The sequence below is a fragment of the Hyaena hyaena genome, unplaced genomic scaffold, assembly GCF_003009895.1.
Source record: "Hyaena hyaena isolate Hyena2069 unplaced genomic scaffold, ASM300989v1 scaffold_409, whole genome shotgun sequence".
Taxonomy (NCBI): Eukaryota; Metazoa; Chordata; class Mammalia; order Carnivora; family Hyaenidae; genus Hyaena; species Hyaena hyaena.
The window spans coordinates 917,725-938,914 of NW_024081046.1; the positions used below are offsets into that span (position 1 = coordinate 917,725).

The 21,190-nt window shown below is 63.4% G+C and overlaps 1 protein-coding gene across 3 annotated transcripts in view; it reads left to right on the plus strand.

The window, feature by feature from the left end:
- The window catches only part of INPP5A (inositol polyphosphate-5-phosphatase A), a 167,017-nt gene that overhangs the window by 118,724 nt on the left and 27,103 nt on the right, over positions 1–21,190 (plus strand). For all 3 annotated transcript variants that reach the window (XM_039252392.1, XM_039252394.1, XM_039252393.1), the window contains exon 9: positions 9,824–9,908. In XM_039252392.1, the coding sequence (XP_039108323.1) occupies positions 9,824–9,908 (85 nt within the window). The remainder of the gene's footprint in view (positions 1–9,823; positions 9,909–21,190) is intronic.

Below are 21,190 nucleotides of genomic sequence, written 5' to 3' on the forward strand. Positions count from 1 at the left end.
GGGGGGGGGGGGGGGCGGCAGGCCTGGGGGGGGGCCTCGGGGGTCTTCCGAGCCGTGCCCCCCCGCCCAGGCTCCCGCCAACCACCCTCGCTCCAATCTGTCCTCGCTCCCCCTCCAGGCTGATTTTCAGGACCTTCCCACCCTGGGCCCCATGGGGCCCGGCACCTGTCTGTGACCCTTCTGTGTGTGACCTTCTGCGGGGTCAGGGCTGGCAGGCATCTGGGAAGGAAGGGCAGCCCCCCGCACCCCAGCTGACAGGTTATATTTGGTCGTGGCCCAGCGCCCCTCCTGGTTTGCAGACGGACCTTTGCTGAGGCTCAGCCTAGTGGCATGAGTGCCCGGGGCCGCCAGGCTCTGCCCAGTCCCCCGAGGAAGCCGTCCCCCACCAGCTACTGTGTTCTGAGTGATGTCAGTGACCCTCCCGGGCCTGGGAGAGTGGTCACTACCAGACAAGGTCTCCCCATTTCTGCACAAGCGAACTCAGATCTCCCCGGGGCCCCTGCCGCACTCCCCACCCCTGTGCGGCGTCTGCATAAATGTGCCAGTGGTTTAGACTCTGACATTTGACCCTCCCCGTGGATACCCCGCCTGGGCCCGGCCTGCGTGGGGCCTCACCCCCGTGTGCCTGGTCCTCCTGGATTCCTCATGGGCTTCTGCAGGGACGCGCTCTGGACGGGGACTTGGAAGGTGTGGGACGGTGGCCATGAGTTCACCTCCAGGGACCTTGAGATCCGGGTTCTCGCCCCACCTGGCCACACGCAGGAGCCGTGAGCGTAGGACACCAGGCTCTGGTTCTCTTGCTATTGCTGATGCACACGGAGGGCCTGGCCTTCCTCCCAGAACAGGTTCTGTGCTGGCTACTCTCGGGGGCCCTCAGGGGCCTCCCAGGCTCAGGCTGAGCTGGGAGCAGAGGTGGGACTGACTTGGGGGGATGGTGGACCCGTGGAGGGGGCCTGAGCCAGCCCGAACTCCGGGCACACCGAGTGGGTCCGGGCTCTGTATCCCAGCACGGCTGCCTGTCCCATGACCGCCCGAGATGGGCCTCCCCCTCCCCTGCTCTCACCCAGGCCCACTCTGGAGGGCCCCCCACATGCAGGCCTCAGCAGTGCCACACTGGAGGCCCCTGGTGACTGAGAACACCAGCCCTGCCCGAGCGGATTCAAACACTCAGGTGGGCGCTGAGCCGTCAGCGCCTGGGCTGGAAGGCCATCTGGTCGTAGGAGGCCAGACAGGGATGTGCGGGTATGTGAGATGTGCAGGAGCAGCACACTGGGCGGGGGTCGCCTCGAAAGAGCCGTGGCCGGCTCCCTGCACCGAGCTGCTCGGCCGGGGCGCTGTGGACGGGATGGCGAGCCCGTGGCTGGGAGTGAGGACCTTGCCCGAGGTGCAGCCACGTGCCGGCCTTCCAGCCTGATGGCTCCGTGTTGGCTGCACCGGCTTGCTGGGACCTCCCGCGGAGCCCTGGACAGTCCTGTCTTGGTGACAGCAGTCGGGGCATGAAAACGTGTCATTGCCCCCAACGGCTGTCCCTGCGCGGCCTGCGGGAAGCAGCCTCTGGGTTCCGGGAACTTCTCTGCAACTTTGCATTCCCATGAATGGCTCCTGTGGGGCGCGCAGCCAGCCGCAGATCCGGGCCTCCGCGGCGCAGGGCCGGGCCGCCCCGCACAAAGGGCGGCTCTGTAGGAGCGATGAGTGACGGGCCGGCCTTTCATCGCGCGGCTAACCTTTTGGCGGCCACCAGCAGACTGCATTCTGCTCTGCCGGTGGGGAAGACAATGCCACCAACAGTGCCCCATTCACGGCATTGGGAACCTCCGGGAGCATTGTCTACCGCGCTCTGGGGACGCAGGGGGGTGGCCAGGAGGCTCCTGAGAGGGGAGCCTACCTTTCCCCGGCTTAGTCTCCCCGTGGCATCAGACCCACGAGTGGTGGCCCTTGCGCCTGGTTCCCCGACCCTGAGCGCTGGTGGGGGGAGTGCCGGCTGGAAACTGAGGCACTCAGTGCCATGTGTGTGACCTTCCTGGAAATCGAAGATTATTCCAGAATAAGAGCTTACTCTAAAGAAACTTGGGAGACAGAGTCCCTGTCTGAAGCGTGTGCCCCCCACGGTGCCAACGCTGGGCGCCGCAGAGTGCCTCTGTGCAGCACATGGTGGTGGTGCAGACGCTGGCACCAGCCTGGGCCTCCTCGGAAGGGGGTCCTGGAGGCGTCAGGAGATGGGTCCTTGGGTCCTGAAGTGCAGCCCGTGGGGAACCCCCCACTTTCATTACCAGTAACGATCTTCATGCTTTCTGCACCGTTCTGGGTGCTTTCTTTCAACCTCACGGGAGGTTGGAGGAGACCATCTGCTAGTTAACACGGGGTGTCGCTAACACGGGAGAGGCTGGGGAGCGGGCGACGCGGGGCCCCGGTGCATCCTTGGGACCCCTCCCCCCCAGGCATCTCCAGGCAAACCGTGGGGACAGCTCTGCCCACTTCCAGACACCGAGCGCGGCAGCCGGGAGCATTTGGGGGATCAAAGCGGAGCAGAGACCGCGGAGCGCTGCCCCACAGAGCTGCCAGCATCACGATGTCCTGATGTCTCCCGAGCTCTCAGCCGTGAGATGAGATTTTTTTCTACAAGTGACAGGGCTCTTCTGTGTCCCCTTTGAGATGTGGCCTGGCCTAGTTCAACAGAAACATTTTACATTACAACTGTGAAATTCTGGCATAAAACACCCCGTTGTCCCCCCATTATTTTCTCACAAACACAGTCCATTGTCACGGCGCTGAAGTTAATTTGATCAACATTGGGACATTTAACTTTTATGTCCAGGCAAAAGAGCTGCTTCATGCTCATTTCGGGCATTCAGAGGAAATGATCGCCAGAAAAATAATGTTGCTGTGAACAATTGGGAGCAATTAGTTTCCCAGGGAGAGGCGACGTGGTGCGCCCCGCCACACAGCCCCCTTTGTGGCCTCCCGGGCGGCCATCCGTCAGCTGTCAGCCGCTCAAAGACCCTCCAGCCTAGACGCTTCTCCGCGGGCCGTTCCCAGAGCTCGCCTGGCTGTCCAGCGGCCACAAGAAAAGTCACTGCGTCTCTAGGCAAAGGCGAGTGGGGTCTGGGTCATTTGGGACACCCCGTCCGCGTGGCCACGGCGCTGCTCCTCGCCTCTCCTCTCCTGCCCCGGGCACCCGGGGGAGCGGTTCAGTCTGTCCTTCCAGGCTGTGAACACAGTGCTCAGGTGTCCGACGGCCTGGAAGCCAAGGCGGCCGTTGCCGTGTGTGTGTGTGTGTGTGTGTGTGTCTGGTGTCTGTGTGTATGTCCATGTGTGTCTGTGTGTGTGTCCGTGTGTGTGTCCATGTGTGTCTGTGTGTGTGTCTGAGTCCGTGTCTGTGTGTCTGTGTGTCCATGTGTGTATGTCCGTGTGTATGTGTCCGTGTGTATGTCCGTGTGTGTCTGTGTGTGTGTGTGTGTGTCCGACACAGCGTGGCATCTGGGCTGCATGGGTCAGAGCCTGGAGCCTGCTCAGCTCACGGGCTCTGTGCCACCGGCGTGTTCACAGCATCAGGTGGGGACGCAGCCCACAGGGATGCGTGGATCCCAGTGTGGCCGCGGCACCGCGAGCCCCTTGCTCCCCCACCACACACAGGCAACGGTGTCTGTGGCACGTCCTCGTAGCTTCTGGAGAACGCGGTCGAGCATCCAGGAAACAGGGAGGCCCGAGGACAGCGGGCGCCTCCCTCTGCAGCCCACGTCTGTGCTTCCGTGTTCATCCTGTGTGCCCTTCTGTTACGAAACGAAACCCAGGCCTCCTGAGGCCGCGGTCATGGTCCTGGCCCTGCCCTCCTTCGCGACACCCTTGTGGGTGCTGCCCCTCGTCCGTGTGTCCTGTCCACACCCGCGTGCGCCGTCCTGGGCTGCTGCACCCCGTGCCACGTGCAGCGGTGTATGTGCTACTTGCCTTTTCCCGCGTGTGAGCGTCTGTAGCTGCGTGTTCTTTGCGTCTCCGTCTGCAGCTGCGGCTTCTGGCCTCATCACGTGAGTCCGGGCCTGACCGCCTCTGCTCGCCCCTCTCTTGCTGGCGTCTGTCTGTTTTGCCAACAGGACGATGTCTCGAGCCGTGGCCTAGCCACTCTGCGCTCCGAGCGGGCGGCTCGCCGGGGTCCTGGGCCTGGCCCGGGGGCCATGGCTGGTTTGCGTTTCCACGTCGTGTCTTGCGTCTGCCAGCAGTTCTCCCGGACTCCGGCTCCTGTGCCTTCTCCACAGACACTCCAGGGTCTTCCGTGTCCACCGTGGCTCGTGGCAGCATCTGAGCCGTTTGACGGGCGGCCCTGGTGCAGAAAAAGCGTGCTTAACATCTGGACGCTATTTAAAGGGCATGAGACTGAGAATAGGTGCAGGGAGCTGAGCACGGCCCCAGCGATCCCTCCAGTCGTGCTGTGAGCGCGGTGCCGGGGGGGGGTGCCCTCCAGTCGTGCTGTGAGCGTGGTGCTGGGGGGGGTGCCCTCCAGTCGTGCTGTGAGCGCGGTGCTGGGTGGGGGGGGGCGTGGGTTGCTGCCTGAGGGCCTCCAGCACCGACGGCAAGCTGCCCTCCACCGAGGACACTCCGAGGCCCCTGCGCACACTTCCCACAGCCAGCAGGCCGAGGGGTGCCCCCAGTGCCGAGCCACGGAGCCCCCACCTCAGGCCCCTCGGCTGGCACACCCTGGGGTTGCCAGAGCTGCAGCACCCTGGCCCTGGGGAGTGCGTTGCGCACTGAGTGCTCCTAGCAGGCCGGGCAACGGCCTGACACTGAGGCCCCTTGGTGGCTGGTTGGGACGCTGCCCGACACGAGGGGACGTCAGGGGTCTGTGGAGGCCTGCCCTGCACGGCCCCTCCAACAGATTCTTCCTGTTTTCCTGTCCGAGACCCACTTCCTGTGTCTGCCTCCCGTGCACCCCCCCCCCCCCCCCCCCCCCCCCCCCCGGCTCCCTGTGCAGCAGCTGAAACGGGAGAGAAACAGAAGGAGCCGTCCATGCCGTCCGTGCATCGCGGGACGGTCACGGCTTGCACACCCGCCTGCTCCGAGGCCGCCGGCCAGGGGCCTTGCAGCTTCTGAGTGTCGGAGCTGCGACTTCCATCAGGGGGCATCGTCCCCATCCTCAGAGGGGCACCGCTCACTCCCCGAGACCCGAGCCCGCGACCCCTCCTCAGCGCGCGGGCCTTTGTGACACGGCCCACGTCAGCGTGGCTTGTCACATAATGAAATCCCCTGTCAAAACAGAAAGAGACTCTGTTTTCAAGGCCTAAAAAATTGATTTTTATGGCCCTTCTTGTAATTCTCTTTCTGAATTAGGCACATGATATTGATGTGGGCCTACTTTTTAATCATAATAGCGTCTGACAAGGTAATTAATTTTAAAACAACTTTTTTCTCTTGGTCCAAATGGCACTATATTGAAATTAAAAGTGAGCCGCGAGGGCAGCGGGCCTGGCACTCAGGCGATTGCCTCGGCCGTGACAGCCCCTCCATCTTGGCGCCACGACCTTTGGAGACACTGGCTGTTATTAATGAGCGCAGGCCATCACAGCCGAAGGAGCCGGGCGTGGAACGGGATCCAGTTTAGGTTTTAATGATAGTGTTACAAGAGCCGAGCTCTGCTGAGGAGACTCCGGCAGGGGCCACGCCGGCTCCTCGCCAGGGCTCTGGGGGGGCAGGGGGGACAGTGTCACGGGCCACCGGCATCCCTGTGCACCGTGGACGTGGGAAAGCCTTAGGAGGCTCCCCTTTTCTCGCTCTAGACACCCTGAAGCTTTTAGAACTCCATTCAGATGTTAAATCTGAAGTTTGTTAGTTTTTTAAAGAAGGAGTTTACCTCCAAATGCATCGTACTGTTTACAGCCAGCAGTGGCCAGCGCCCATAGTCCCTGCCAGGCCGTCAGCTGTCTGCACCCCTGCAGCCCCCGGCCCCTCCCGTCGGGCTGGGACCGTCACTTCAGCTCGATGCCTTGAGCCCGGTGAGGCCGGGTGGCCTGTGTCCAGCACCCCCCCCCGCCCCGGAGGCCCTGTGCATGTGAGCCCAGGTCTCTGCTCTCCCATAAACGCCCCCCCACCCCCCCGCCAGTGGCCCCCGGCTCGGAGCTTCCTCCCCTGCCGCCGTCTCCTCCGCCTGCGCCCGCCACGGCCTCCACGCACCCCGGAGGCCTGGAGTGGCGCCCCTACCCCAGTGGCTTCACGTGCCTTCTGAACTTCCACGGATCCCGGAAAACACAAGTGCCGGCCTTGCTCCAGCGCAGACGGCGACTTCCGGTGTTTCGCACCAGGACAGATGGCGCTTCCTCAGGCAAAGACGTGACGAGATGGTGTCGGCTCAGGAAACAGTTAAGAATCGCTGTGCGCACGCTGCCTCCGTTCCCCCTTCCGGCGGGTCTCCACCGCGGTGGGGGTAGAGGAAGAACCCTGGTAAGAGACGACTCAGCACACACGTGTGTGACTGGTGTGTACACACACACGTGCCACGTGCATGTGATGTGTCCCCGCGTGCAGGCGCACCGCGTACACGTGGCACGGCTGTCCCTCCCCGCTTGTGGTGGGTGTGCACACACGTCTCCTGCATCCGTTTCTGCGGGTGGTGCCCGAAGTGTTTACCGCAAGCCCCGTGCTTGCAGCCCTAGGAGCGCAGGCGCGTCGACAGCGCGGTCGTGAGTCCCGCACACGGAAGCTGCCGGATCGTGAAGACAAAACTCGTGGGCTCTGACGCCTGCTTCCTTCAGCAAGAGACAGCTCAGTGTTGCCTTGGTTCTGTTTTTTCTTAAAAAATAAAAAGGAAAAGTGAAGAGGCTTTGAGGGGCACGAGATCACGTGTGCTGACCAGGAGGTGTGTGCACCCTGAGTGGCGCTGCTGTGACCACTGACAGCGCGAATGGGCAAGGGGTTTTGGGGGTCCCCAGGCATTGGCCAGCGTCCTTATTGCCACGTCCTGGACTCTGCGGCGACAGGCTCCAGGCTCCAGGCTCCAGGCTCCCCGCGTGAGCAGCAGACAAGCATTAGGGAACCATCTTGTGGACGGGGCTCCTTCTGACCCACGGGGTCCCCTGATGCGCCCTCCAGGCCTTGGCAGAGTGATGCCCAAGGAGCCAGCTTGGCCAGGTGGCTCTGCCTCTGCCCAGGGAGCCTCACCGGGAAGGGCTGTGTGGGGAGAAGCAGGTGCAGAGAGTGCACGGTGTTGGGGGGCAGTGGGAACGGCCTCGGGAGGTGGGGCAGGCAGGGGGCATCGCTGAGCCCGACACAGCTGGTGATGGAGGGGAGCAGCTGCCTCCCGGGTTCACACACACAGTTCCATTTGGCTGGCGGGGGGGGGGGGGGGCGGGGTCCTGAGCCCGTGGGGTTGCAGCAGCAGCACCCCCACCAGCACCCCAATGCTCTTCCTTCTCAGGGGTGATTCCTCAGTTAAAAAGTTTGATTTGTACAAAGGAAGGAAACCCCAGGTTGCCTGCACATTGATGGAGTACTGAACACATCCTTTGTCTTCAAATTTATGTGTCAATTAAACGTTGGAAGACAGGGTGTCTTCTGGATCATAGCTAGACAACACGGCAGTTCACCTGCAAGAGAAAGGAAAACGGCGGAGGTGACTTTTAAAGGAACAGTCAGCAAGAAGGATGTCACTTAGAAGGTGGCCTTCGTCCCCAGCGTACCAGGCAGGTGAAGATCTCAGAAGGACCCGTGTGTTGGGGAACTTTGTGCTGCACACACTGAATGGGAAGAACATTGCAGGTTTAATAAACGGTGCGGTCGATCGGCTGCCAGGAAAATCGATGAACTGAGATCCCTGCTTCACACCGTGATTGCAGACGGGGTAAAGGCTAACCACGAAAGTCTGCCTTAAAGATGGTGGGAGAGCCTGTCAGGGGCCTGGGGCCTCTGGAGAGGACGCACGGCCAGAGGCTGGCACACACACACACACACACACACACACACACAAGGCTTATAGCACGAACTGGGCAGAAACCCCTGTGAGTGGCGTGGACACCAGGCGTGGACCAGAAGGTGGATGACGGCCGGCTTACGGGGAGGCTCCTGGAATTCAAAAGGCAAAGGGGAAGGATTGAAAAGAAAAACAGGCCGGCAATAAGTAGAAACAGAAACACAGGTTCCGACCAGTCCCTGATGAGGCAGGTGGCCCCTGTGGGGGTGGGGCGCAGGGCGCTGCGCAGCGGGAACGCAGCGTGTGCCGCAGATGCGCTGGGCTGCAGGGTGCTGGTGAGTCTGCCACACGCCGTCCTGCAGATTCGAGGTTCCAGGGCCACGCGGCATCTGTGGAGCCCGGACGCCAGGACCCCGTGTGTCCCGTGAGCCCCTCGCTGCCAGCCGCGGCCCACAGACACTTCCTGTGACCTAGAAGAACCTTGCGGAGCCTGAGAAGGTGGCACGTTGTCTTGCGATTGTCTTTCTGTTTCTCAGGCTAACAAATCAAGTGACAAAAGGCTGAGTCCATAAGCAGCACCTGAGCCCGTGGACACGGCGCCCGAGGCAGGGATGACGAGCCTGGGGGACACGGCGCCCAGGCATGGTGCCCAGGCTGGCCCCGGCACTGAGGCATTACTGGGTAGCTGGTGGAACTTTCTGAGTCAGTCTGGTGAAGTCCTCGCCCCTGGCCTTTGCCTGCCTGGTGGGACTTATTTTAGTCTGTCTGGGACGTGCCCGTGGGAAGGACACCCTCCGCCCCGCACCCCGCAGCTCTGCCCACAAGTGTAGAGTGGAGCCACGGCACTGACATGGGCTCCCCAGGCGGCTCTTCCTCTGTGCCAGCCAGCTCTGTCCTGCTGGCCGCCTGATTAGCGATGGCTCTCGCTCTGCTTTGCAGTCGGAAGTAGCCAGCACTTTGCTTTGCCATCAGAAGCGAACAGTGGTCATTAATCGAGAGGACTTGAGGTCAGAGCAGTTTTCCGGCCATGAGCGAGGGGGCAGCTGACGCAGTGGGCAGACGACACCTTCCGTGTGTGCGGTGCTCAGCGGGAAGATACGCAGTGGTTGTGGTTGGTTTAAAATACGTGAGAAAGATGGACGGAAGGGATAGCCTCGCTTTAAAAAAACAGGTGCAGTTTATACCTTTGAAACGTGGAAATGGGGCGGCACAGATACTTGGGGAGCTCACGTTACATCCCCCTGGGCGGTGCGTGCAGACCCCCTTCCCCTGCGAGCTCCCAGGGAGAGCCTCTCTCCTGGCCCCTTCTTCCCCCGCACGGGCTGGGCCACCCACCAGCTGCGCCCGGGCCCCGATGTGAGGACCTGTCCACACTGAGAGCCGAGCACCGTCTGGGGGTGTGCGGCGTGGTCGCAGTGCTGTCTGGGGGTGTGTGGCGTGGTCGCAGTGCTCTCTGGGGTGCAGGGGGGTCACAGTGCTGTCTGGGGGTGCAGGGGGTCGCAGTGCTGTCCGGGGGTGCAGGGGGTCACAGTGCTGTCTGGGGTGCAGGGGGGTCTCAGTGTTGACTGGGGGTGTGCGGCATGGTCGCAGTACTGTCTGGGGGCGCGGGGGGTGCAGTGTTGTCTGGGGCACAGGGGGTTCGCAGTGCTGTCTGGGGGTGCAGGGGGGTCGCAGTGCTGTCTGGGGGTGCAGGGGGTCACAGGCTGTCTGGGGTGCAGGGGGGTCGCAGTGCTGTCTGGGGTGCAGGGGGGTCGCAGTGCTGTCTGGGGGTGTGCGGCGTGGTCGTAGTGCTGTCTGGGGGTGCAGGGGGTCGCGGTGCTGTCTGGGGGGGCAGGGGGGTCGCAGTGCTGTCTGGGGGCGCAGGGGGGTTGCAGTGCTGTCTGGGGTGCAGGGGGGACGTGGCAGTAACGTCGTCTCCTTCTCTCCTCTCAGAATCATCGACCAGCGATTCGAGAAGGTGTCCTACTTTGTGTTCGGAGATTTCAACTTCCGGCTGGACTCCAAGTCCGTGGTGGAGGTAGGCACCCGCTCCCGGCCGCGTCGGGAGCCTCCGCCGCGCNTGGGGGGTGTGGGGGGGGGCGCTGTGCTTTTTGGGGGGGAGGGGGGGTCGCAGTGCTGTCTGGGGTGCAGGGGGGTCGCAGTGCTGTCTGGGGGTGTGCGGCGTGGTCGCAGTGCTGTCTGGGGGTGCAGGGGGTCGCGGTGCTGTCTGGGGGTGCAGGGGGGTCGCAGTGCTGTCTGGGGGCGCAGGGGGGTTGCAGTGCTGTCTGGGGTGCAGGGGGGACGTGGCAGTAACGTCGTCTCCTTCTCTCCTCTCAGAATCATCGACCAGCGATTCGAGAAGGTGTCCTACTTTGTGTTCGGAGATTTCAACTTCCGGCTGGACTCCAAGTCCGTGGTGGAGGTAGGCACCCGCTCCCGGCCGCGTCGGGAGCCTCCGCCGCGCTCGGCGGGTTTGGGGAAAGCTGCAGAGGCCGTGTTTGGGCTTCGTGGACCAGCGCATCCTTGCCGATCTCACTGACCATGTTTAGGGACAAAATTCCTAATAGAAATGTTTCACTGTTGCAAAGGGGACCGTTATTTGAAATGAAACGGAGTCCCTCAGCCTCCTGAAGCTGATCAGGTGACCGTCATCAAACGGCAGACCCGATGTCCTGCCGTGAGGGCCGTTTTCGGCCGTTAGAAACCGAAGCAGCCAGTGGGAGAGGCGGCTCCTCCTGCGCCGACGGGAAGGCGCATGCTGGAGGCCAGTGGTTGTCTTTCACTGAAAAATCTGTGGTCCCCTCGCCCCTCGGGGGCTTGGAGGCCATGTGTGTCCCAGGTGTGCGGGATGCCCGCTAAGGACAGGTGCAGACGGGAAGCCTCGGCCGCGTGGGTCCCCGCCGTGTGACCAAGGAGCGCCTCCTCCACCCGCGCGGCCGTGACCCCGCCGCCTGTGCCCGGCCTGCACGGGGAGGCGGGGCAGCCCCCACCGGGCAGCTCTCCGGGGGCGCATGGCGGCCGCCCTGTCGGCATCACCATCACAGCCACCGCCGCACATGGCTCGCCCGTCCGCTGCGAGGCTGCTCCTTAAAGACAGACGCGCCTGCTCCCGGTCGCTGCAGGTCTCCCTTTGGTTGACAGAGATGAACAACGGTATTCAAGTCCTCTCGTTTGATGGTTTACTTCACGTGCCGGCCGCTCCGCGTGTGACTCCGGCTGCGTGGTGGCCGTGCCTGGACGGGAGGGGAGCCCGCGGAGGAGGGGGCTGCGGCCCCCAGTGTGGCCCCTGGCTCTGCCGCCTTGTCTTTCCTCACTTTGAGGCTGGGGCGCTGATCGCCCAGGTCCCAGGCCCCGCAGGGAGCCTCATCTGCTCCTGTGTCTGACGCTGTGGGGCCCGTGCCCTCGCCAGAGGCCGCCGCCGCCGTTAATTTCTGGCCACTGGGGGTTGAAAAGCCACATTTTTGTGAGGCCCTGAGCCTCTGCGCTGGTGCTGCTTCCCACTGGTGCTCAGGACGGTGAGCCTGCCGTGCACGGAGCAGCCCCTCGCCCACCCTTCCCTCTCCTCACTGCAGAGCCGCCTGCAGGAAAGTAAAGATCCTTCGAAAGACACGGAAGCTGGCCAGGCGGGAGCTGCCCTGAGAGCGAGCGTGCAGGGGGTGTGGGAGCGCGGCGGGTGCTGGGCCGCGGAGCTGGCTGCAGCTGGAAGAGCACGGCGTGGCGCATTAGGGCGCCTGAAGGACGCTTCCCCGGCCTGTTAGGTTAGGGAGCCGAGCTCGGGCGGCGCCCCCCAGGGGGACGGCTGTGGGCTGCGGGCTAGCGGAACCGGCTGGGGGCTGTCTTTGCCTCCTGGCGTGCCCCCCACCCCCCGACTTGTCCCGTTTCCTAAAAGAAGAGGCTCCAGCACACAGGCGGTCACAGCAGACGGCAGGGTCTGTCCTGGGGTTGGGGGGAGGTTCTCCTAAGAGCGGACACGTTTTTCTCTAAGCCACTAAGGAACTTCCAGAATCTTTAAGTTGCCAATAGCCCGTATTGTTCCAGGGTCCGTAAGCAGCGCCGTCCCACGGGCCACCCGAGTTTTAACGTTTCTCCAGCTTTCTGTCCCCCTTCCTGCGGGAAAAGACGAGAGGGTGTCGTTCTGATTACTTTCCCGTCACAATTTCCTGACAGATAAGGACTTATTTGAAAAGCTGTTTTTAGGAGGAGATTCCACGATGGCTGATCTTCAGAAGGGGCAGAGCAGCACACATGTGCCTGCCCCTCCTTGACCCCACCGGGCCCTGCCCTGGGCCCCCAGCCTGTCCTCTGTCAGCCTCTCCACCCCCCGCCCCAGCAGCTCGGGGCCCGCCCCCCCCCCGCCCCAGCAGCTCGGGGCCCGCCCCCCCGCCCCCCCTCCCCGCCCCAGCAGCTCGGGGCCCGCCCTCCTGGGGCAGGTGGTGGCAGCCAGCGCCCGCCCAGCGGAGGTGGGGCCGCCTGCGCTTGAGGAGCTGGAAGGTGAGAGGCTCAGTTCCCACACCCCTGCGGGCCCCTCCCCACCTCTGCACACCTGTATGACGTCAGGTGCAAAGTACAGCGTTAAGTACCGGGAAAAGTAATAATTGTGTATTGTGCAGCCCCTCCCTCACGGAGGTCAGCTAATAAATCCACACGTCCTCGAGTCCTGGCGTACGCATTTCTGTGCGCCCAAATCCTGTGCTGGAGAGGCCCGGGGGTCCGCAGGTGGCTGAGGGTCCTGGGGACCCGAGGCTGAGCCACGGCAGACTCAGCAGGGAGGCCCAGGGCGCACCGTGGGGAGACTGGTCTCCCACCAGGGATGAGGAGGATGTGTGGAGGCCTTGGAAGGTCAGAGAAGCCTCTGTGGAAGGTGAGGCAGCAGCGGCTCTTCCCAGCGGTGCTGGCGGTGGGGGCGACGGGGAGGGAAGTCCGTGGGCTTTAGCTGAGTTATTTGCACGTTAAATAAACAAGTGCGCCTACGATCCGTCCTTTAATTTTGGGGGGAATTTCATGTGCACGTGGCTCTTGAAAACCTAAGGATAAACAGCTGTTCATTTGACAAAACTTTCAATTACCTTTTTGCATAGGGGCCGCTGTGTAAATAAGGCAGATTTATGGGAGATTTTTATTCCAAGCGTACGGAATATGATTTTGAGCATAGGGTGTTTAAGGACCTCTTGGTCAAATGAAGATTTTGACTGCGGCGTTCGAGACCAGTTCCCTGGGCAGCATCAGCACAAGTATCAGCTGCTTGTGAAGATTCCTCGGAGCGTGAGAAGCCGAGGCCTCAGAGTTAACCGAGGAAGCAGGCGTGGGCGCCTCACTCTTCCCAAAGAAAGATCCAGTGGCTCTGAGAATCGGACTGACAGCCCGGAAGAACCTGGTGCCCAGCACGGCGGGTGACGTCCCCGACCACCACCAACCCCACCTGCCGGGCGACCCACCCCAGACACCCCTGCGTCACTGCCAGGTCTCCGGGCCCCTCCGGGCCGGCCTCACACACGTGCTGCTCACCGAGAACGTTCTAACCAATCTCATACCCGTTCCTGAGTAAACACTTGGGACACAGGGGGCCCCACACAGCCTGTCCACGCTGCCACATGATGGGGCCTGGGCCGCTGTGACGGGGGCCACCCACGCGTGTTCTCAGCCTGGAACCTGGCACTCGAAGTCGGGTGGTCTGGCTGTCCCTCACCGTCCCCACACGACGTCTCCCCCGCCCTGTCCTCACTGGTCCCTCATGTGGACCCCAGTCGTTGGCCTTGGGGCTTCCCCTAAATCCAGCCTGATTCTCCCTCGAGACCCTTAACTAGTGACAGCTACAAAGACCCTGCTTTGCAATAAGGTCACGTTCTGAGGTCAGGGTGGACGTGAACTTTCGGGGACGCGCTTCCACCCGTGACGGCATGTGATGCTGGATTGACATTTCTCCCACCACCCGACAGACTGAGCACTGACGCAGTAAATGCACTTCTTGGCAGAGGTGTGCCTGAAAGTAAATTTAAGTGAAAAAGAACAAATTCATTTTGTTGGTGATTAATTTCAAAAGCATTAGTTAAGGTGCCTTAAGTTATTGAATCGTAAAATACCACGTAAACACCTCTTCTGGAAAATCAGAATCTGCTAATGGTATGGCATTAAAAAGCCTTGGCTTTTTAAGGGAGTTTTTAACTGTAAAAACAACTGATAGAAATTTTGTGGGAACCAGAGAAAACTCTGCCCACTTCCCCGAGAGCCTGAGTCAGGCTGGGCGAACAGCGGTCAGGGCCTCAGAGGACGGTTGTGGAGAAGCTTCAGGAAGCCTGGGCTGGGGCCCGAGTCCGGCCTCTGCAGATGTGCATCCGGGGCCGCAGGCGGGCACCAGCAAGCCCCAGGTCCCTCTCGGGCCCGTGTAACGAGGGTGTGACAGGGACCGGCCAGCACCCCAGGCCCCTGGGTTGGGGACCACAGCCTGAGAAGCACGACAAGTCGAGCCTGCGTCACCCCCACGGCTGTGCACGCAGGACGCCTGCCTCTCACGTGACGTGGATGTCGTGGCTGCCGTCGCCTCTGGGCTGCACCGCGCCTCCGTGTTTCCGGAACATGCGTGTCATCAGAGCCGTGGGGTCCTGTGGGCTGTCGGGCTTTCTGGCACTGCCGCCGGCCACATTCCCCTGTCTCTGCTGTGTCCTCACAGCCCGCGGGGAATAGATAGAAAGTCCGCGGGGCCTGGGGCGGCTCCGTGGCCCCGGGGGGAGCAGAGCTGCGTTTTCCTTCCCAGGGCCTGGGTGGGCGGGGCCTGTTCCACAGGCGCCCGTGGCGGGCGTGGTGCTGATTCTGGTTACGGCTCCACGGTCGGCTGCCCCAGAGCTGGTGTTTCTCCCATGTGTGTCCCGCCGGTACTTCCCGCGTGCCTGTGGCGTGGCGGGGTGGGCGCGGGGCCCGAGCCCGCGTGGCAGTGTTCCTGGGTGCCAGGGGGCCATGGGTGGGTCTGCCCAGGGGGTGGCACTGCCCCGGGGCCCGGCCCGCCTGGGGCACGAGTCCCACGCCTCGTCCGCTCCGCCCTCCTGGGGGTCCCAAGAGCAGCCTGAGAAAAGCGTCGGCCGGTCTGTGCTTCCCGCGAGCCTGTTCTCGGAAGCCCCCCCCTTGCGTGGGGAGCCCTGTTGTGGATGCAGCTGTGTCTGTGACCTTGGGCAAGGCCTGGCTGGGAGCCATGGGGTCCTGTCGGGTTCTTAAGCGTGGTCTGGGGGCATCAATGCCCTTGGCAGTGTAGATGGGCCAAGGGGGCGGTACAGCCCCGGGTGGGCACTGGGGCGTGGGCCCCAGGAGGGGCCACGGACGGGGGTGGAGTGTCCTCTGTCCATCCCCTCCAGGACCTCAGACTGCTCTCTGCCCCTTCCAACCCGCCGAGGAGAGGAGTGGGGCGCCTGACCTTTCCTTCCAGAGCGCAGCATGGCCCAGGAAAGCACAGGTCAGGGGGAAGCCCACTGGGGCTTGACCTCGACCCACGCTGCCCCCGGCCAGCCTGGGCTTGGGCCTGGCACCGTCCCCGCTCCTCTCCACCTGGGTGGAGTCTGGGCAGAGTGCCCCCTCCTGGGACAGCCAGTTACGGACACCCACATTCAGTGCCTGCAGACAGGGTCCTGGGGACCGGGGGAGAAGGCTATGCTGACCTCGACCCCTGTTCTCAAGGAGGCAGCCCGCCCACGCACAGTCCTCAGATTCCCGAAGTCAGCGTGCAGGGGACCCCGAACGTTGTGGACTGTGCCCAGCTGTGTGTGGTGAGGAGGCCTAAGGAGGTGTCCAGGAGGGACTCCGCGGTCACTTCGTGGTTATGCTGAGCGCTGCTGTGTGAGAAGCCACCGCCAGACTGGGTTGGGGTTTTATGGTGAGCCCCACGTAGGGTGGCAAGGTCAGTCTCCTTGGACTTGGGGTGTCCGGGGCTCCTCGCCTCCTGGGTGCTGCCCCCGTGCTCACTGGCAAATCTGTCTCTGAAACAGCGAGGGGCCAGCAGGCAGATGTAGCCTCCGGGAAGCTCAGGCTGCCCCTGTGCCTCCTGAGGGCAGAGCAGGGGGGCTCCCGGTGGGGGTCACCCAGGCCCCCGAGTGCAGGAGGGGAAACCAAGTCACTGGTAGAGCGGGTGGCTCTGGGGGCCAAGTCTTGCCCGGCACCAGCCTTGGAAAGAGCCGCGCCGCGGGGGAGCCCGTCCCCCGGGAATTAGCGGCTTCCTGTCTCAGATGCAGATGAACAGCAACATGCTTGCGGCACAGAACTGAGAAGACGGTGCTGCGACGGGACTCGGCTCCGCTGAAGCCGTAATTAAAACATACACAGATTGAACACGATTGTCACGTGCCGTCCAACAGGCCGTACGTCATGAAGCTGATTATTAACGCAGCCTCGGGCTCAGCCTGCCGGCAGGGCCGCCCAGAGGGTATGTTTTATGCCTTGCCCTGTGGCAACTGGCAGCTGGGGCGCTCAGCTGGCCACAGTGACAAAGAGTGACAGCAGTGCCAGGCGCTCCCGTCTCTGCGAGGCCCGGCCACACGCCCACCTGCCGTCCTCCATCCCTGACAGCGATGGTGATGGATGCGTTTTTAGAGGCCGGCGGCCGTTTTGAAAACCAGTTGCCGCTTACTGTCACGTGCACGTGTGCCCAGGTGCCAGGTGGGCCTATCGGGACCCAGGTCCTCAGGACCCGTCTGGGAGGGGCGGCCCAGCACTGACAGCGCCAGCCTGGGAAGGAGCCGGAAGGAACCACAGCAGAGCCCACCCCCTGCATCACAAAACCACCAAAGACCACAGCCAGCAAGAGGGGTACGGCCAGACCGTCCCCAGACCACCCGCCTTTCCCCAGGGCACCCGCGTCCTGGGGAGGGTGCTCCCACTCGGCCTGAGAGGGCATCACCCTTCCCGCCCTTGCCAGCACCCAGGAGGCCCTCTGAGAGCCGCCCAGCCTGCACAGTCACTGTGCCCACAGGAGCGCCAGGCAGCATGGTGGCTCGCGTCTGCTCTCCCGTGAGCTCGTTGAAGCAGACCCCAGCCTCACCTCCGCACCCCCAGCCCCGGCCCCCGGCCCCATCCCCCGGCCCCCAGCCCCCGGCCCCAGCTCCCAGCCCCCGGCCCCCAGCCCCCAGCCCCCAGCTCCGGCCCCCAGCCCTCGGCCCCAGCTCCCCACCTCCGGCCCCCAGCCCCCAGCCCCCGGCCCCAGCCCCCAGCCCTCGGCCCCAGCTCCCCACCACCGGCCTCCAGCCCCCAGCCCCCAGCCCTCGGCCCCAGCTCCCCACCCCTGGCCCCCAGCTCCCAGCCCCAGGCCCCAGCCCCTGGCCCCATCTCCCCCCCCTGGCCCCCAGCCCCCGGCCCTCGTGAAGTGCCTGGAGAAGCCTCGGGGGGAATAATGCTTTCACAGACCCCTAGCCATCTCTGAGATGGTGCAGGTTTAAATGTGCAGACAGCTTCGTCCTCTGTGTCGCTAGCACACGCTGTGGTCCTGAGGGTTTCTGTTCTGAATTGGGCGTCGGTATAGACGGGGCTGGGCGTGCTGGCGGCCTCCCGAGCTCTGGGCACCTCTCGCATCAGCAGACTCCAGAAGGTGCAGCAATGAGTGGGGAGCTCATGCCGGCACCTTAGCCTGCACTTGGCTTGTTTGTGTGGCTTTTTAAGACTCATAGTTTAAAGCAGCAAATTTACTTACCTAAGTCATTAGATTTAGTTGCTGTTTTAAAAAAAGAGACTTTATCTGGTCCGTTTTGGTATAGCGCCTGCAACAAACAGACCTAAACCTAAAACAAACTACATAACATCATAATTATGACTGTTCTGGTCTCACATTTAGGGGATTTTTTGCCAGGAAGTTGGCCTTACAAACATTAGCTGGTATTTCCAACTGGTACATTGATGTCAAAATAATTACTGCCTTAATGATAGAAAAAGAGGAAAAAAAGACAAAAGCATCAGGGGCTTTCACCCTCACCCGTCCCCTATTGTGAGAACTTGATTTTCTGCTTCGTGGGCGGCTCTGTGCTCAGTGGTGTGTGAGGCATCTGTGTGTCTGTCCTGCTGGGTGGTGCTTCAGGGGCCACTGCTTTCCAGGTCAGCGTGGCCCACGGGGCTCTACGACGGTGGCAGGCAGGCTCCGTGGCGGCGTGTGGCCTGCGCCGGCTCGAGGAGGGAGCGCCCGGGCCGGGGGTCCTGCCCTGCCTGCCCTGCTGTGTCCCGGGGTGTCCCCAAGAGACCAGGCCAGGAGCGCATCCGGTCTCCCCAGCTGGAGCTGTGCGCATGGCACACACCTGCCTTCCTTCCAGAACCCGGGCCGCGGGGTCCCGCGTGGGCTCAGAACCGCCACGGGCTTGCCCAGCGCTGCTTCCTTAGCGCCTGCCCTCGTGGCCAGGCTAGCAGGGAGCTCGCGGGCGCCGTCCGGGGAGATGAAAGGGTCTTTATGGTGTGTTGTTGTTCTGGGTGAACAGCGCACAGTCTGAAACAAAGCCGGGGAAGGCGCCGTGGCAGCTGACATAACCCTCATAACAGCGCCTCCCCATGACCCCCTGCTGGCCCCCCAGGCCCCCGCTGCAGCAGCCCCAGCACCTCGGGGCCCCTCAGAGGTTGTGTTTCCCCCACACTTAGTAACAGATGTCTTTCCCCCTGGGAGTGCAGGGATTTGGTGGGAAAACCTTCGAAAGAGACAGAGAGCCCACCAGAAGGGCCCCTGGAGGTTAGCACGAACAGGGCAGCGGACGGACCGTTGGGGACAGTCCCTGCTGGAGGCAGCGGGTGCCTTTCCAGATTGAGGACAAGACCCCAGGGTGCTCTCCAGTCAGGCTGCCTGCTCAGCCCTCAGGCCCCCGGCCCCGTCCGGGGCTGCTCTCTGTCGGGCAGGCCATCCTGACCCTGAGACCAGGGGGACCAGCACGGGGACACTTGCGGAACGACAGCTGTCCGTGGGCACCACCCCTGTCGCCTGCAGCTTCTCCCTTTGCTTCTCAGGAGCTGAGCATGTGAGTGTGTCCTGGGTGTGCCCTGGTGTGCCTCGTTGGCACGTGCGTGCATTGAACACAGGCATGTGTGTTCACATACACATCTGCCACCTGTGCACACGTGTGTGCGCCTGAGCGTGACAAGGAAGGAGGCCAAAGAACTCATACCGCTTCTCTCCCACCAGAGACACGTGCTGTCGCCAGGGCTGGGTGTGCCCCGGTGTGTCCTTGCCGCTGTGGGCGCCGCTGCTCGGTGCCCCGTGAGCCCACGCCCAGCGGGGACGGTCAGAGAGCACTGGGTGAGATGCTCCTTCCTGAGCACTTTCCCTTAGATGCGCAGGATACCAGGGACCAAGGCAAGTTTTAAAGCTGCCAGTTTCCATTCCAGAACCTTCAGTGCCGTGAAGTAGTGGTGGCTCCCTGTTACAGCTCTTGAGTACGCTCACGACGCAGAATAACATCTGCAGGCACACGGCAGCCAGAGCAGTAATCACGGGGCCCGACAGCGCTTATCTTGTGTCCCCGGCACTCAGATAAATGTCTGGGGCCCGGGGGTGCCTGTCGGAACCCGATGCGCTAGTCTCTGTGCGGCGCGGCAGGGAGCTCGTGTAGGACCCTGAGCCCCACACCCGCCCAGGCTGACCCGCCGGTGGGTTCGGAGGTGTCTGTACTCTCGACTCAGGTGTGTGCAGGCAGTGGGGCGCGAGACTGGGGCCACGGTGCTGCCACCGGGCGCTGCGTGGCCCTCGTGGCCGGTGCCTGGGGGGACTTTCCGCATCGTAACATGACATTATTCCCTGGAGCCAGCTGTGTAAAAAGGTAACGGCTTCCCATTAACTCATTTTAAGGAGAACGTACGTCAGGCACTCGGGCGGTCTTTGTGAGCTGCCTTTCAGAAGTGCTTCCCTGCTCTCTGGTCACCGCAGCCTGAGAGGTGACAGCTGTAACCTCTGCACACGGCCCCTCATTTTCAGCCATCGGCTGAACAACGAGGAGAGCGATGGGTGGTGAGGCCCCCACCCGCTGACATGCCTCTGCTCGATGGTGGTTCGGGGAAGGGCGGCCTGCGCCCTGTGCCGGGGCAAGAAAGCCCAGTCGCGGGACGGGAGCAGACTGTCCAGGGCTGGGGAGCAGCCCCGTGCCGGCGACCTGAGTGCACCCACGCCCGTCACTGCCAGACACCAGCCCACGGGGGACGGAGGGGCCGGGTCGGGCGCACTCGTGCTAACCGCGTAGCCGATGGGGCTCCGGCCCAACAGACACCCCGTTCCGAACACGGGCAGACCCCGTGGAGACGATGTAAAATCTCCCGCCGAGCCTGGGTGAAGCCGGGTGGGAGTCGCCACTGGGAGCTCAGCGTCCGGGTCTCCTGTCTGCAAAAAGCCCCGGTCCCAGAGGGCGAGGGGCGTTGGGCCGCGTGCCTGGGGCCTGCAGGTGGGGCCGCTGTGTCCGGGGAGGACGTCCCCTGTGAGCGCACGGAGCTCCGGGCCCCTGGAGAAGGCCGCACGCACGTGCGCACCTGCCGTTTCTGAGCTCGTTCGGGCCGGCTTCACGCCCCTTTCTGGGCAGCAGAGGCCGGCTCGTCACCGCGGCCCCAGCTTCCTGCGCCGCGCTCTGCTCTGCGCGGGACGGGGCGCAGCCTCCCGGCTTCCGAAGGCGTCCGCGGCCCCTCCCTGATGCCGACGCTGCCTGGGACACTGGTCCCCGGCTGACCGCTTCGCTTCACTCTGTCTCCACAGCGCGTTTCATCGCAGCTGTGTGTCGGAGGGTCCTGGGGACCGCGGCCCAGGCCCCGCTGCTGGCCCGCCCGCGGCGGCTGGTGCTGCGCCCCGAGCCCTGGGCGTCGGCCGGCTCCTGTCCTCCAGAGGAAGGGCCGCCCTGCCCCCGGCTCCCCGGCCCCCCTTGAAGGCTGGGGACCTTTCAGTCCATTCCTTCTGCTGACTTCTGTTGGCTTGGCCGGACTCGGGCCACGAGCATCTGGGGCTGAAATTACACTGGAGCCTTCCTTTGTTTCCGATTTCACGCTCTCAGAGGGTCTGCATGTCCGCCTGCGCCGAGCTGTCAGCCGATGAAAGCCGTGGCAGGGTCGCGATTCCAGGGAAGGCGTGAACCACGGGGGGGGGGGTGTCTTCAAGCCCACCCACCGCTCCACCAAGGCCTGGCCGCCCCTGCGGAGGGTGCATCCTCCGGAGCCCCTGGGCACGCGGCTGGGGCAGGGCTCAGGGCCCCTCCCCCCCCGCCCCCCTGCTTCCTCCTCCTCCTCCCTCCTCCCCCCTGCTTCCTCCTCCTCCCTGCTTCCTCCTCCCTCCTCCTCCTCCCTCCTCCTCCTCCCTCCTCCTCCGCCCTCCTCCTCCTGCTTCCTCCTCCCTCCTCCTCC